The sequence below is a fragment of the Geotrypetes seraphini genome, chromosome 11 (genome assembly GCF_902459505.1).
Source record: "Geotrypetes seraphini chromosome 11, aGeoSer1.1, whole genome shotgun sequence".
Lineage (NCBI taxonomy): Eukaryota > Metazoa > Chordata > Amphibia > Gymnophiona > Dermophiidae > Geotrypetes > Geotrypetes seraphini.
The window spans coordinates 57,324,574-57,338,889 of NC_047094.1; the positions used below are offsets into that span (position 1 = coordinate 57,324,574).

At 42.0% G+C, this 14,316-nt stretch overlaps 1 protein-coding gene across 3 annotated transcripts in view; it reads right to left on the reverse strand.

Annotated features, from left to right (window-relative positions):
* Nucleotides 1-14,316, reverse strand: part of LOC117345567 (glucagon receptor-like) — a 93,982-nt gene that overhangs the window by 21,848 nt on the left and 57,818 nt on the right. For all 3 annotated transcript variants that reach the window (XM_033914398.1, XM_033914396.1, XM_033914399.1), the window contains exons 9-10: nt 10,851-11,010; nt 4,060-4,120 (exon numbers count right to left, since the gene is read on the reverse strand). In XM_033914398.1, the coding sequence (XP_033770289.1) occupies nt 4,060-4,120; nt 10,851-11,010 (221 nt within the window). The remainder of the gene's footprint in view (nt 1-4,059; nt 4,121-10,850; nt 11,011-14,316) is intronic.

Below are 14,316 nucleotides of genomic sequence, written 5' to 3' on the forward strand. Positions count from 1 at the left end.
GGTGAATGGGATGGCAGTGGCGGTGACGGGGCGGTAAAAGGGATGGCGGTGATGGTGACGGGGCGGTGAAGGGAATGGCGGTGATGGGGCGGTGCAGAGGATGGTGGGCCGGGGACAGGGCAGTGACGTGGACAGATTTTTTCCCCGTGCCATTCTCTATTTTAGAGCAAAGAACTAATGTTACATTACAGTAGTCTAATCGAGATAGAATTAGGGATTGCACTAAAATTCGTAAAGCCTCTGTTTTGAAGTATTTTCTGATGGATCTTAGCTTTATCATCACAAGGATAGATTGTTCTATTATTGATTTTACATGGTTATCAATTTCTACTCCTAAGATTTGGAATTGTAGTTCTAATGGAATGTCTGTGTTGTTTACTGTGATCCTTGCAGTGTAGCGTGGGTCAGTTGAAGATCTAGCCAAAGGAATATGGTTTTGTTCTTATTTAGTTTGAGGTGGTGGGTTGAGGTCCAGTTTTCTAAGATGTGGACACATTTTTTGACAGTGGAGAGGGTATTAACTAATGCAGCCATTACAGGTAGTATGATCATTATGTCGTCTGCATAGAAAAAATGTTTTATTTGTGCGAGATCTAGGTTGGCTCCCAAGGATTGCATTAGGAGGTTGAACACTGATGGTGAAAGTGGGGATCCTCAGGAGACCCTGCTGAGAGGGTGCCAGCTATCAGAAGGTTCACCATTCTTACCTACAGCATAATGCTGAGTGGTTAGGAAGCCTTGGAACCAGGAGCGGACTGGCCCACTAAATCCCAAATCACTAAGAGTACTATTGGGTGGGGAGGGGTGGGTGTGGAGAGGGATGATAGAAGTTCAAACACATATAGATAAAGTGGGGGTTTATTGAAAGTGGAATTTGTCTTTTATTATGTATATTATATTATTATAATTGATGCATTATTGATATGCTTTGATGTTGTATTTGTTGTATTTGATGATGTTTGCATTAATAAAAACTGTTTGAATCTAAAGATCTCAGACATTTGATCAAAGTCTACTAGGTCAAATGTGCTGCTTAGGTCAAATTGGGTTATAATTGTGACCCTTGCTTAGTAGTTCTTCCTTACAATATATAATACTTGGGTGTACAAAGTTAACAGGACACCAACACTTTTTTTTTTCTCATAAACTTCAATACAAGCCCTATTTCCCTTCAAAATCTTTACATTGGCTGGTTCAGGAATTCTACTTAACCACAAAATTTCAGACTTATCAATATTTGTCATCAGACTATTGCAACCAACCACTTTTTCAACTAGCAGAGGCAATTCTGGTAAGCTGGACTTAGAATGAGCATCTGTGTAATTCAGAGAGCTTAAAGCAACATTTTCTAATAATTTCTACGATGAGGATGAAAATAAATGTTGAAAAATATAGGGAAGAACACAGAGCACCATGGAGCAGAGTTTGTGCCTCAGAGACAGAATATTCTACCAAATCACATATGCCCTATACATTAAGAGCATCTCATTTATTCTCTTTTATTTATTAATTTTAACACAATTTACAAGAAGACTCTTGCATTAGAAATATAGAAGGAAAATATATCTAATCAAAGAAAATCCTTTTCATATTATCACTTATTCTTCCTTAGACCACAATTAAACATGGGAGTGATACAAGAAAAGAATATGAGGAGCTCTAATGAACAAAGCAAAATCTACAAAAAAAATCTTAGCAGGTGCTCCCTTCTTAATATCTTTATCCATCCTCTAAATCTAACTGAACCTCAGGGCCTCTTTTACGAAGCCATTTAGCGCGGGCCACTGCAGTAATGGCCCCAAAGCCCATAGAGATTTAAAGGGCTTTGGGGCTGTTGTCACACGGCTTTGTAAAACAGGCCCTCAATATCAAAGTCTTCATATTTAAGAAGGCACGAAGTTGGTCCGGGGTTTAAAAAACATACTTTACTCCCAAATACCTAATTATACATTTGCATGGATATGCAAGAAAAAAAAGAAGCTCCTAAAGTTAGTGTCTCAGATCGCATATCAAGAAAAAGCTTTCGTCTTTCTTGAGTTTGTCTAACAACGTCTGATTATATCCAAATCCTTTTTCCATGAAATAAAGCCTGAGCATTTTGAAAATAAAGTCTCATTATAGCATTTACATCCAATGACACAATCAAAGTAGTCCTTTCGAATGACTCAGAAAGATATGTCTCTAGTATATTTGAAACGTATATAATCTCCTAAATAGGGTTATTTTATCTTCAATCTCTGGAGTTCCCCCATTGGTTTCTTTGGAATATAATATATATAATTGACTGCAGGAAGATGATCAGAGGAAAATTTCAAAACCTTTATAAGATAGCTTTGAAAGGCATCAATGGGAGAGGTGCCCAGAGTTTTAGGGAAATGCAAGTTCAATCTGCGGTTGTAATTTTCTATCTGTTCCATCCTTCTATTTAATTGGATTTTATCTTTTACTATATTAGCTGTTAAATCTTGTAGAGACTTATATTTTGTTAAACGGAAGTTAATTTCAAAGTATATTCTTGAGTAAATGTTTCCAGATTTTTACCAAGGCAATCCATAGTACTCACAAGTGTAGCCAACATAGGGAGAGCAAACCATATGCTCTCCAATGTCACCACCAGTGGCTTCTCCAACAATGAAATTTTTGCGATTGAGCTTCCTTGTTCTTTTATTTCATCCACTGGAATTGCAGCCCTTGCCCCTCGAAACAGGGTTTCCCAAGTAACAGCCATGCTGCCCAAACACCCCTACAAGGACGTAGAATCCGTGAGACGTGGTGGAGGGTATGAATCTGGAGGTGAAATAGTGACATTTAATCCCTGTTCATCGGACTCTCCTCTGGCCGAAGGAACAGCGGGAACTTCTCCAGAAGCCACGAAGGGAGTCGCAGCGGTGGCATTCTTCAACATCGTCTGTTGCTGGCCCAGGGACATCTCAACTGAAGGAGGAACAGTCTTGACGAATCCCTTCCATTTTGTATGAGGCATTTTTGGATCCGAAGCAAAAAAAACCCCCACAGGTAAAGTGGGACAACAGAGCAAAAATCAAGAATGTCACCATCAGCCTGCCGCCATCTTGATCACCTCCCAATCCTGTCTCTTTTGAGTTGGCATAATAACAAAGGGTGGCACAAACATGACAAACATGATCCGAAGACCTCCACATACTGTAAAATAGTTTCCCCAATGTTAAAATCACCTCAGAACCTATATTGGGAAAGATTCCAAACCATTCCCTAATCCAAAAATCCTGCAATTGCCCTGTTGCTTATGACTCCAGAACCTTAGCCAGGACTGGAAAAATGGATAGTGGATAATGGTGCAGAAAAGTCAGACAAATGAGTGTCCTAAAGGGTACCTTCCTTAAATGCACTCTTTCAGTGTAATGCCTTAAGAGCTTGTTACATTTTAAGTCCCCACTATCTACATCATCAAAGCAATAGGGATGAATGGGAAAGACCACAAGTAGATGAACTGCAGAGTCTCAGTAAGTTAAGTAAGTTAGCTGAAATATTAAGTGCAGGTAAGTTAGCTGAAAGAAAAGTGCAGAGTGCATCCAACAAAAATCTGAGAACTAGAATCACCTTAGGGAAATTTCTATACCTGAATGTAACATGCCTTGAGATATATTATTGAAATTACCCAAATGAAGAGCTGTGAGCTAAATCCAAATTTTGAAAAAAAAAAAAAAAAGCATTTGTAGGTTTTACCGAGCTTTTTTCTAGCCTGCTGAGAAGCATCTTGCTCAGAGTCCACTGCTGCAATTATGAATTTCTCATCATTAGATTTAAGTTCACTTTTCTTTTTCCATTCATATGTGATAAACTGCTAAAGAGATTTTGATCTACATACAGTATGATTGCTGAAGTAACTTTTTGGATTTGTTCTTTAATGCTGTGAAACTTTTAATTGTGGATCATTAGTATCTCTAGGATTAGGGCTAAATCTGTAGCACGAGTCATCAATAGGAGTCCTCTGTGGATTCAGTGCCAGACAAAACAAGATTGGTAGCCATGAATCTACTACATTTCCTAGTTATTCTGCCTTTCCTCTTACATACTTACTCAGCATTCTCCTTTAGATACTTAGCAGCCATCCAGGGCATCACAAATACCACAGGAGTTCCTGCAAACCAAAGAACAAACTACATGAAAAGAAGATCCCATCTCTCTGCCCCATGACACTGTCACCTCAAGCATCACTATCAGATTCAGACATCCAATCTTTTATCCAAATCAAGCACCTCACCTTCAATTCACTTATTAGTCAGATTTAGTTTCTCACCCACAAACATATGTCACCAACATGTGCCTGTCAGCCAGATCTCCCCTGTGCCTGTCATCCAGATTATCCCTGCACCTATCATCCTGATCTCCCATGCACTTGTCATTCTGATATCCAATGTACCTTTTATTCATCTCTCATTCTGATCTCTCATTAGACCTTCAGCTTTATGCTGGTAAGATGAAAAGCTCTAAGGTCAATATTCAACTGCAGTAGTCAGCATTTCTTAAACACTGACTGTGGTGGTCAAAAAAATATCCAGATATTCAGCATTACTATCCAAATGGTATCCAGCACTGGATATCCAGACAAGGCAATCAGCGCTAAAATTTATTCAGGTGGAGGGGCAAACTAATGGAAACTCTAATTAAACACCAATTGGATAAAATCCTGGATGAAAAGAATCTAAGGGATCCCCGACAACATGGATTTACTAAGGGGAGATCATGCCAATCCAACCTGATCAGCTTCTTTGATTGGGTGACGGAGAAGCTGGATATTGGGGAGTCCCTAGACATCGTGTACCTGGACTTTAGCAAAGCATTCGATAGTGTACCACACCGCAGGTTGCTGGGTAAGATGAGTTCTATAGGATTAGGTGACACATTGACGCAATGGGTTGGGAGCTGGCTTGGAGGTAGGCTTCAAAGGGTGGTGGTGAATGGCACCCCCTCCGAAATGACGGAGGTGATCAGTGGAGTGCCACAGGGCTCGGTCTTGGGCCCAATCCTATTCAACATCTTTATAAGGGACTTGGCAGAAGGGCTTCGAGGTAAAATAACATTATTCGCCGATGACGCCAAACTAAGTAATGTAGTGGGCAAATGCACAACAGACGAAGATTCAATGCCCGACAACATGCTGCACGACCTACTCCTGCTGGAGCGCTGGTCTAAGACATGGCAACTCAACTTCAATGCCAAAAAATGCAAAATTATGCACCTGGGCAGCCAAAATCCATGCAAGTCTTATACCCTTAATGGCGAGATCCTAGCAAAAACGGTAGCAGAACGAGACTTGGGGGTAATCGTCAGTGAGGACATGAAGTCTGCCAATCAAGTGGAGCAGGCTTCATCCAAGGCAAGACAAATAATGGGTTGCATACGAAGGGGTTTCGTCAGCCGTAAGGAGGAAGTCATTATGCCATTATATAGATCCATGGTGAGGCCCCACCTGGAATACTGTGTGCAATTTTGGAGGCCACATTATCGCAAGGATGTGCTGAGACTGGAGTCGGTGCAGAGAATGGCCACCCGGATGGTCTCGGGACTCAAGGATCTTCCATATGAAGAACGGCTTGACAAATTGCAGCTATACTCGCTCGAGGAGCGCAGAGAGAGGGGAGACATGATCGAGACGTTCAAGTATCTTATGGGCCGCATCGAGGCGGAGGAAGATATCTTCTTTTTCAAGGGTCCCACGACAACAAGAGGGCATCCGTGGAAACTCAGGGGAGGGAAACTGCGAGGAGACACCAGGAAGTTCTTTTTCACTGAAAGAGTGGTTGATCGCTGGAACAGTCTTCCACTACAGGTGATTGAGGCCAGCAGCGTGCCCGATTTTAAGGCCAAATGGGATAGACACGTGGGATCTATTCACAGAGAAAGATAGGGGAGGGTCATTAGGGTGGGCAGACTAGATGGGCCGTGGCCCTTATCTGCCGTCTATTTCTATGTTTCTATGTTTCTAATCAAAAGAAACGTCTAAGTCCGATTTGGACATAGGGTGCTAATCGCCCAAAGTCGGCAATGGCAAAATGTCCATTCTCAAAAAGTACATCCAAAATATTTTTTTTAGAAAATCATCTACTTCTACGTCCAGCCGTTTGATTGTCCAGACTTCTAGGTTGTCTATCTTTATACTACATTCTTGTCCAAAAAATCATCCAAGTCCCAAACACCCAGAACAAGACCATTTGGACTTGGGAGGAGCCAGCAAAATGATGGACTGGGCACCCATACATGGCAGCACAGCAATAGGGCACCTTACAGGGCAAGGCTAGGAACTTCACAAAAAAGGGTACCACAAAAATCTCTCACCAGAACTCCCTGAAGGTCATGGGGAGCCCCCCTAAACCCACTATACCCGCCTGTTTACAACCCCAATAGCCCTTATGGCTGCAGGTGCCACCTATATGGCAGTACAGTAGAGTTTTGATGGGTGCATATTGTCCACCATAAATGTAATGGTTAGAGTGGCTTAAGGGCCTGGGTCCTCCTCTCTATGGTTCACTAGCCCACTCCCTGGACTACTTAAGCCACTTCTGTGCAGCTCTACTAGGCCTTCCTATGCCAAGTGCTGATGTTCTGGAGGCAGGTATGTACATTTTTATTCTGAATTTTGTGGGGAGTACAATGGGGTCAGTGAACACGAGGGTGTGTGTGTGTGTAGGGAGGGTCTTTACTTTGTACCTGCAGTGGTTGAATGGTCACTTTGGATACCTTTTAGGCACTTATAGCTGGTTTTAGATTGCCTATCTCACAACGTATAAGTTCCGTCTAGGAAGCCTCGTCAGACTTTTGATTATCCCTGCAGTACGACTAAGTCTCTAGGTTGGCCCACATCCCACCCTAACCACTCCTCCAAAAATGCCCCTTTCAGCTCTGGGCGCATAGAGGGATTCAGAGGCCTAAAAAGACTCTGGATACGTCTAAAAACCCGTTTCAATTATCAGCACTTGGACAACCTGTCTTATAGATCATCCAAGTGCCAACTTGGGCAGGTTTAGTCATATTTAGTCATATTTTTGTTTTGATTATGAACCCCATAGTGGCACTATTCAGTCTCCTATCCAGATGACTAATCTAGATAATTTAGGACAACCTTTTATCTGTCCTATGTTATACAGATAAGTCAACTGGATAACAGACTGAATCAAGCCACAATCAGGATAATTTTTAGGCAGAAGTGTCCCAAGCCAGAATCACGCCCTGTGTGACATACCCACTGGTTGCCCTGCCCTACCTCCTGCACCATGGTCACTTCAGGGAAGACAATGGATGGGGAGTGATTTTCGTATCCTCATCTGCCTTGTACCATGTGTGGCTGCACAGCTCACACAGCCCCTGGGATGGTCCTGGTTCCAGGACTGCCCCAGATCCACCTGTGTGGCTGCACAGCTCACACAGCCCCTGGGATGGTCCTGGTTCCAGGACTGCCCCAGATCCACCTGCTTCTCACCGTTTGCACATTGCTGAGGGCAGGGCTAACCCGAGGGACTGTGTTGTCCTGAGACAACTTTTGGTTTGGTGCCTTGTACCAACTTTTGGTTCATTGCACAGTGTCCTCCCCTCCTTCAGGGCATACTTCCCTTCTCCTCTGAGGCCACCCTCCCCCCAATCTACCTTTAGTTGCAGTTGTCCTCTCCCGAGCATCGGCAGTGTTGCACCTATTGCTGCCTGCACTAGCCCAGTGACTTTCCTCTGCCACACCCCTAGAGAAACAGAATGTCAAATTGGGTGGGGCTAGGCAGAGGGAAAATAATGGGGCTGGTATGGGCACTATTAGGTACAAAGCTGCCAGTGTTTAGGAGGAGACCAGCGGTGTTCCGGGGGGACGAGTGGTGTCTGCCCTGGGTGCAGCCACAGCCTTCACAACTCATGCTTTGCCAGTGTCAGGCCTTCCTCTCTGCTGGGTCCTGCCTTTGCAGAAGCAGGAAGTAAGCAGGACCAGCAGAGAGGAAGGCCCAAAACTGGCCAGAACTTCAAGTTGTGAAGGCTGCCAAAAATCATGGAAGGCATGTTTTTGACAGTGGGGGGAGGGTTGACAAAGAGAGTGAGAGGAGGGTATCCATCCAGGAGGGAGGAGAGAAAAGAGGAGTCCGTTACAAGATTGGCCTCTACCACGTCCAAATGGTCTTGTTCTGGGCATTTGGGACTTGGACGAAGGAAGAGAGGAGGGAAGAAAGGAAAAGGAAGACCAGAGAAGGAAGAGGAGAGAGAGATGCCAGGAAGGAAGGGAAGGAGGGAGAGAGAGAAAGGAAGGACTGGAGATGCCAGACCATGGAAAGGAAGGGATAGGGAGAGATGGAAGGAGAGGAGAGATATGCTAGGGCATGGGGAGAGGGAAGGGAAGGAGACAGATGCCAAATCATAGGGGATGGGGTGGACTAGAAAGAAGGAAGGAAAGGAGAGATGCCAGAACATGGGGGGAGGGGCGGAGACAGAGAGAAGAGAGAAAAATGGAGAGGGGGTGAATCTGAAATGAATCATGTATAAGGAAAAGAAGGGACACAGGGAAAAAAATGCTCGAGCACCTGAATGTAAACCACTTAGACTATAAGTGGTATAGAAATGCTTAAATAAATCAAAAAAAATAGATGGGAGGTAGACATTTTATGGAAGGGACATAGAAAGAGGGCAGACACTGGATGGAAAGAAGAGAATGAAGAGAAGATGAAGAAAGCAGAAACCAGAGATGACCAAAAGATAGAAAAAAATATATTTTTTATATTGCTTTAGAATAAAGTAGTATTATAGCTGTATTGATAAAACTTTTATAAATAGAAAATGAAAATGAGGTAATCTGTTTATTGAACTAATTTTAATACATTTCTTACTAACATTTGGAGAACAAAATCCCTTTCCTCAGGTCAAGATAGGATCCTGTAACAGCAGTATACTGTGCTGACCTGAGGAATGAGGCTTTGGCCTCTGAAAGTTAATTAAAAAATGTATTAGTCCAATAAAATGGTATTATTTTCCAATTTTTTGTTTTATTTCTATTTGTTAATTTGTAAATTGGTGATTGTTATTTGTCAGTTTTTTCAAATTTACATCTGCTATATTTATATTTTGCACATTGGGGGCCTTTTATTAAGGTGCGCTAACTGATTTAGCACGCGCTAAAAATTAGCCCATGCCAAATGCTAAGACATCCATTATATTCCTATGGGCATCTTAGCATTTAGCGCACCTTAATAAAACGACCCCGGTATTAGGGGACATGTGCCATTGTTTCTTTTTCTGTGGTGTTGCATTGTATGTAGAGTCTGTCTTCTTGACGGTTCAGTTTAACTTTTGCCTACAAATTTCTATTTTTAATTTGTAGGTATTTACCCCATGCTTAGTGAGGATCTACCTGTGTGAGAAGCCAGTTATTCTGATACCATTGAATGTCTGTGTAGAATCAATCTATACTAATCCAGTTTGTTTAGTAACTTAAAAACAAGAGTATTTCTAAAATTCAATGCTAAACTTGAACTGTTACAGTGGACATTGATATTTTTTGCCTGTTTGGTTTCTTACTGAAAAGGCAATAAACCATGTGCTATAGGTTAATGTTAAGGATTGCTTGTAAAGGTTTCAAGGTTCCAGGAATTGACTGAGAGAGAAACACTATTTTACAAAGCTGTCACAGTAAATGCACCAAAGTCCTTCACTTCCTATGGACTTCAGTGCATATATTGCAGCTTTGTAAAAGAGGACCTAAGTTATTTGAGTGTGATATTCTGAGGGCTGTACTTGATTTAATTTTTCTTTTCTTTCTTTTCTGGCATTGTTTTGTTGGTTGGAAATGGACATTGTCTGTTTATGTTGTTTGGTTTCGCTTCACAATGAGAAAAGCACTAAGCCATGTGCTATTGGTTTGTTTTTTACACTGTAAAAAAAGCACTAACGGAAGAGGTTTTTAGCACTAGTCGGTATGCTGAATGCCCTGCACTGCTCCAACGGTCATAGAGTTCCTATGAGCATCAGAGCTGCGCAGAGCATAAAGCATGCCAGCCAGCACTTAGAATCTCTTCCGTGCTTCTGTAAAAGGGGGGGGGGGGTTAAGTTATTTATGTGTAATATTCTGAGGGCTGTTCTTGATATGTTTGCGATTGTGTCTGTTTTGCTCACAATAAAAAAAAATATAATTTCTTGCTTTATTTGTTGCAATTTTGTGAACTGAATAAGAACTAAAATTTTTGGAGATCACTAGTGTTGAGCTGATGTTTGTTTTTTTTGTGAGCAATGTAGAACCCAGCATGCCTCATAAGTTGTACTTTTATTGAGGTTCTTTCAATCAAAATAAAAGTTAGAACCCCCTCCCCCCACACACACTATGATGCTCATAATCAAAACTTAACGTCTAAGTCTAAGTCGGCACTTGGACAACCTAAAAGACAGGTCGTCCAAGTGCCGATAAGAATCAAACCGACTTTCTGGACATGTCACAGGACTTTTTATGCCTCTGAATGCCGCTGTGCACCCAGAGCTGAAAGGGGCATATCTGGAGGAGAGTTAGGGCAATACTGTATGTGGGCAGGATAGGAGCCGACCTAGACTTACTCCCTCTTCTACGAAACTGCGCTGCTCCCGACGCTCATTGAGTTCCAGCAATGGGTCAGGTTCTCAGGAGTTCCCTAATGAATATGCATGGAGATCTGCATGTCAGCAACCTTCATTTTATGTAAATTTATCTCATGCACATTCATTATGGATATCCTGAAAGCCTGACCCATTAGTGGTCCTCAAGAATTGGGAGCAAAGACCTTGGCTCTAGTGTCTAATAGCTACATTCTCTCTCTATTCTTTCATCCTAGTGTCAGTTACAATAAATGTAGGAGCCATTTGCCATCTTTCCTTACCCCAACCCAGGTACAGGTAGCATGTATAGTAATTCTTCTCTGAAAACACTGCTCCGATCAGAAGCTTGTACAGGTAGACTGCTTCCACTAAAAACCAGTAATGATTGGCCAGAATGCAATATTGCATTACAACCTGTGCTACCCGGCAGCCAATGGCAGCCTGTGGAAAGGTGAGAAAGAAAGAAAAGATTTTTAAAATTTATCTTTTCAGGATGACTTAGCGTTCTGATGTCAATAACAAAAATGTTAAAGTACCTGACCAACTTGCGATTAATGCTAGAGAAGGGACTGGAAGGAAGGTTCCCCCCATAAGCTCAATTTTATTAGGGATGAGCAGTCCACAATTTTAATTTCATTTCCAATATTGCCTGCAGTATTGTTTTGGGGGGTTTTAAAAAATTTATTTTTTGGTTAGTATTCAGTTTTGTTTTGGAGGCAATGTTGTTAACAGTGCACACTCTTAACAGCAAAATGTTGGGGGTTTTCTGCTCTTTTTCATTTATTAATGACATGCAAAAGATGGATCTTGTCATTGCAGAAGTAGACGTTGTCATATCCCCTCCATCTAAGACAGGAAGATGAATGGACAACTGTTTTTAAAATCATGTGAACAGCAATATATATCTGGCACAAATGTAATTCAGTTCACGAGGATCAGAAATGGGAGATAACCTCACTGGCTCATAACCCCTTCCTGTCCACTTCCAATGAATTCTTAAATGCGCTGTAACACGTTATGCATCTTCATAATGCATGAAAATTCAAAAAGAACTTAGCTTGGACAGGGTGTGTGTTTTCAGACGTTTAAATACAGGTAGTAAATGCTCCTGCGATCTCTGCCAGTCCTTCACCGACATTCACTAGCTGCCATTTCACCTTCCAGCTGCGTCAGGACTATGGACCTCTTATTTGCAGCGTCAGGCTTCCTGGCAGAGATCGCAAACTTAGGCGTCTGTAATGCAAGCCAGGGTTTGAAAGAACTACATTATAGGTGCCTTCGTGCCTAACAACGCCTAAGTCCTTCTCTAAACCTAAACACACCTACTTTGGAATTAGGCAGCATGCAATAGGTACCTATCTTTTATAGAATTGCACCCAATTAATTTTTATTTTTTTCAATTATGAGCTTGTTCAAAATTGAAGCCAATTTACTAATTAACCCATCCTTTTACAAAACCGTAGCACAGTTTTTAGTGCCGGCCACAGCGGTAACTGCTCTGACGCTCATAGGAATTCTATGAGCATTGGAGCTGTTACCGCTGCGGCTGGCACTATAAACTGTGCTATGGTTTTGTAAAAAGGGGTAATTTAAGCACCATTATATTCCTCTGGATGTCTAACTTTAGGCGTCTCTTATAGAATTTGTCTCAACAAGCATTCAAGCCTGGCGGCAGATTCGGAAAGCCTTACAGTGGAATTAATTGGAAAGTGATCACCAAGGTTCATCTTGTGCTTATGCCACTCTCAGCTGCTCAGTGAGACCTGGGATGAGGGAAGGAATGAAAATCATCTGGGCCCCCGGGCAATAAGGATCATGGCTTTCCCTCCCCATACAACATAGATTACTGGTTCTGCATATATTATAATATTTCTAAAGCTCATTACTTGTGGCGATCAGAGCCCTTTTCTTCCTTTTGCTACATTTTAATATGCATAAAATCACCCACTCTCCCTCCTTCCAGTCTGCCCCATAGGTTTACATAAAAAAGACTACTGGTAGGGTGTTTCCCTGTCCCTGTTTCCCTACTTATAACAAGAGTGCTGTCTAGGAATTTCCCCTAACTCCTGTTCCAAAACGTATAGTACGGGATCCCTCAACTAGCCAGTAGGAAGAGAGGGGTAAGGAATCAATGTTTTTTGTAAGCATGAGACAGATTTATGCTTTTTAAAATATGAAAGGAAGGTGGGAAAGGGGTTGATTGCCATGGGGAACATTTTTAAAGATGGGAAGGAGGAGGGACTAGCATTCCACAGAAGTAATTTTATACATTTATGATGGAGAGAGAGGGGCAGGGGGCAGGTCCTTTGTACTAAATCAAGATGAATTACATTTAGGTATACTAAGGGGGGGAGATTCATCAAGGGGTGCCAACTGATTTATCACAGATTAACGATTAGCATGTGCTAAATACTATGATACCCATTATATTCCTATAGATGTCTTAGCATTTAGTGCGTGCTAATCGTTGGTGTACGCTAAATCAACTCGCCTTAATGTTGCTGAGGCTCTAGTACAGTGGTTCTCAACCTTTCTTCAGTTGCAACACCACTCACATATGTGAACATTGCATACATGACTCTCACATCTTTGGTCTGACACAGTATAGCAATTCTTATGAGTTAAATGTTAACATGATCTGCATCCAGGGCAGGATTAATTCGTCGAGGGCCCTTAGGCATCCAAGTACACTGGGCCCCCTGCCCCGCCCCACCCCACCATGCGCCCAGGCGGAAACAGGAAGCTGCGTCAGAGGGAAGCTTTGGGCAAGCAGCACCGCTTGCGCAATTACAGTTCCCGTTGCCTTTCTTACCCGCGTTGCTTGCTTGTCTTACTTTCCGTCGATGGGGGGTGGACTGCGTTGCCGATTGAGGTAGGGCCCGTGTTGCCGATCGATGTTGGAGGGGCCCATCGCCGTTTGGAAAAAACAATGTTGATACCCTCCTTCATCAGGCCCCCCTGACCATTTCGGGCCCTAGGCACGTGCCTACTTGGCCTATTGATTAATCCTGCCCTGTCTGCATCCACAAAAATCCATCTCCTCTCTCCCCCAACAACAGATGCAGATCAGATATAAGGCATTTCTCCATGAAAGGCACTATAAAAAATATATTTATATTCTAATTCTCATGTCATCTGAGTAATAACAAAATAAATCTTTCCACTATGAAGTACATTGTGAAATACAAAACCAGAAAAAAATCCGAACATACATGCAGCAAACATACTATACAACAGTGGCACTAATCCTATGAGTCAAACAATACAAACCTTACCTATGAATAGGCAGCACTATAAATGTTACACTGGGCCCTATAATGCTCGTAGATCTACTTACTGGTAAAACAGAACAAGTCAGACTGCTACAGACCTCTACACAGAAGCCACAGAATACCATCTCAGTCACATGCAAAACAGACCACTACCGAATACAGAACAAAGGATCACAAATAGAAAAACAAAGACAAAAACTGAACCAGGAACCCCAAAAAGTCAAACTAGGCATGTACCAGAACATAAGAGAAATAAAACTAGCCATGCATTTTTTGTTATACTGAACATAATACAGTGATATCTGTGATGCACATATCCCAAATTATCACAATCTAGTTCAAAAAATTCAAAATAAAACAAAATTTTCTACCTTTGTTGTGTGGAAATTTTATTTTTCTATCATACTTGTCCCAGTTTCTCTTTTCTGTGTTCCTGTCTTCTGCTAACTCTCTTTCCAGGTTTGCTGTCCATTTG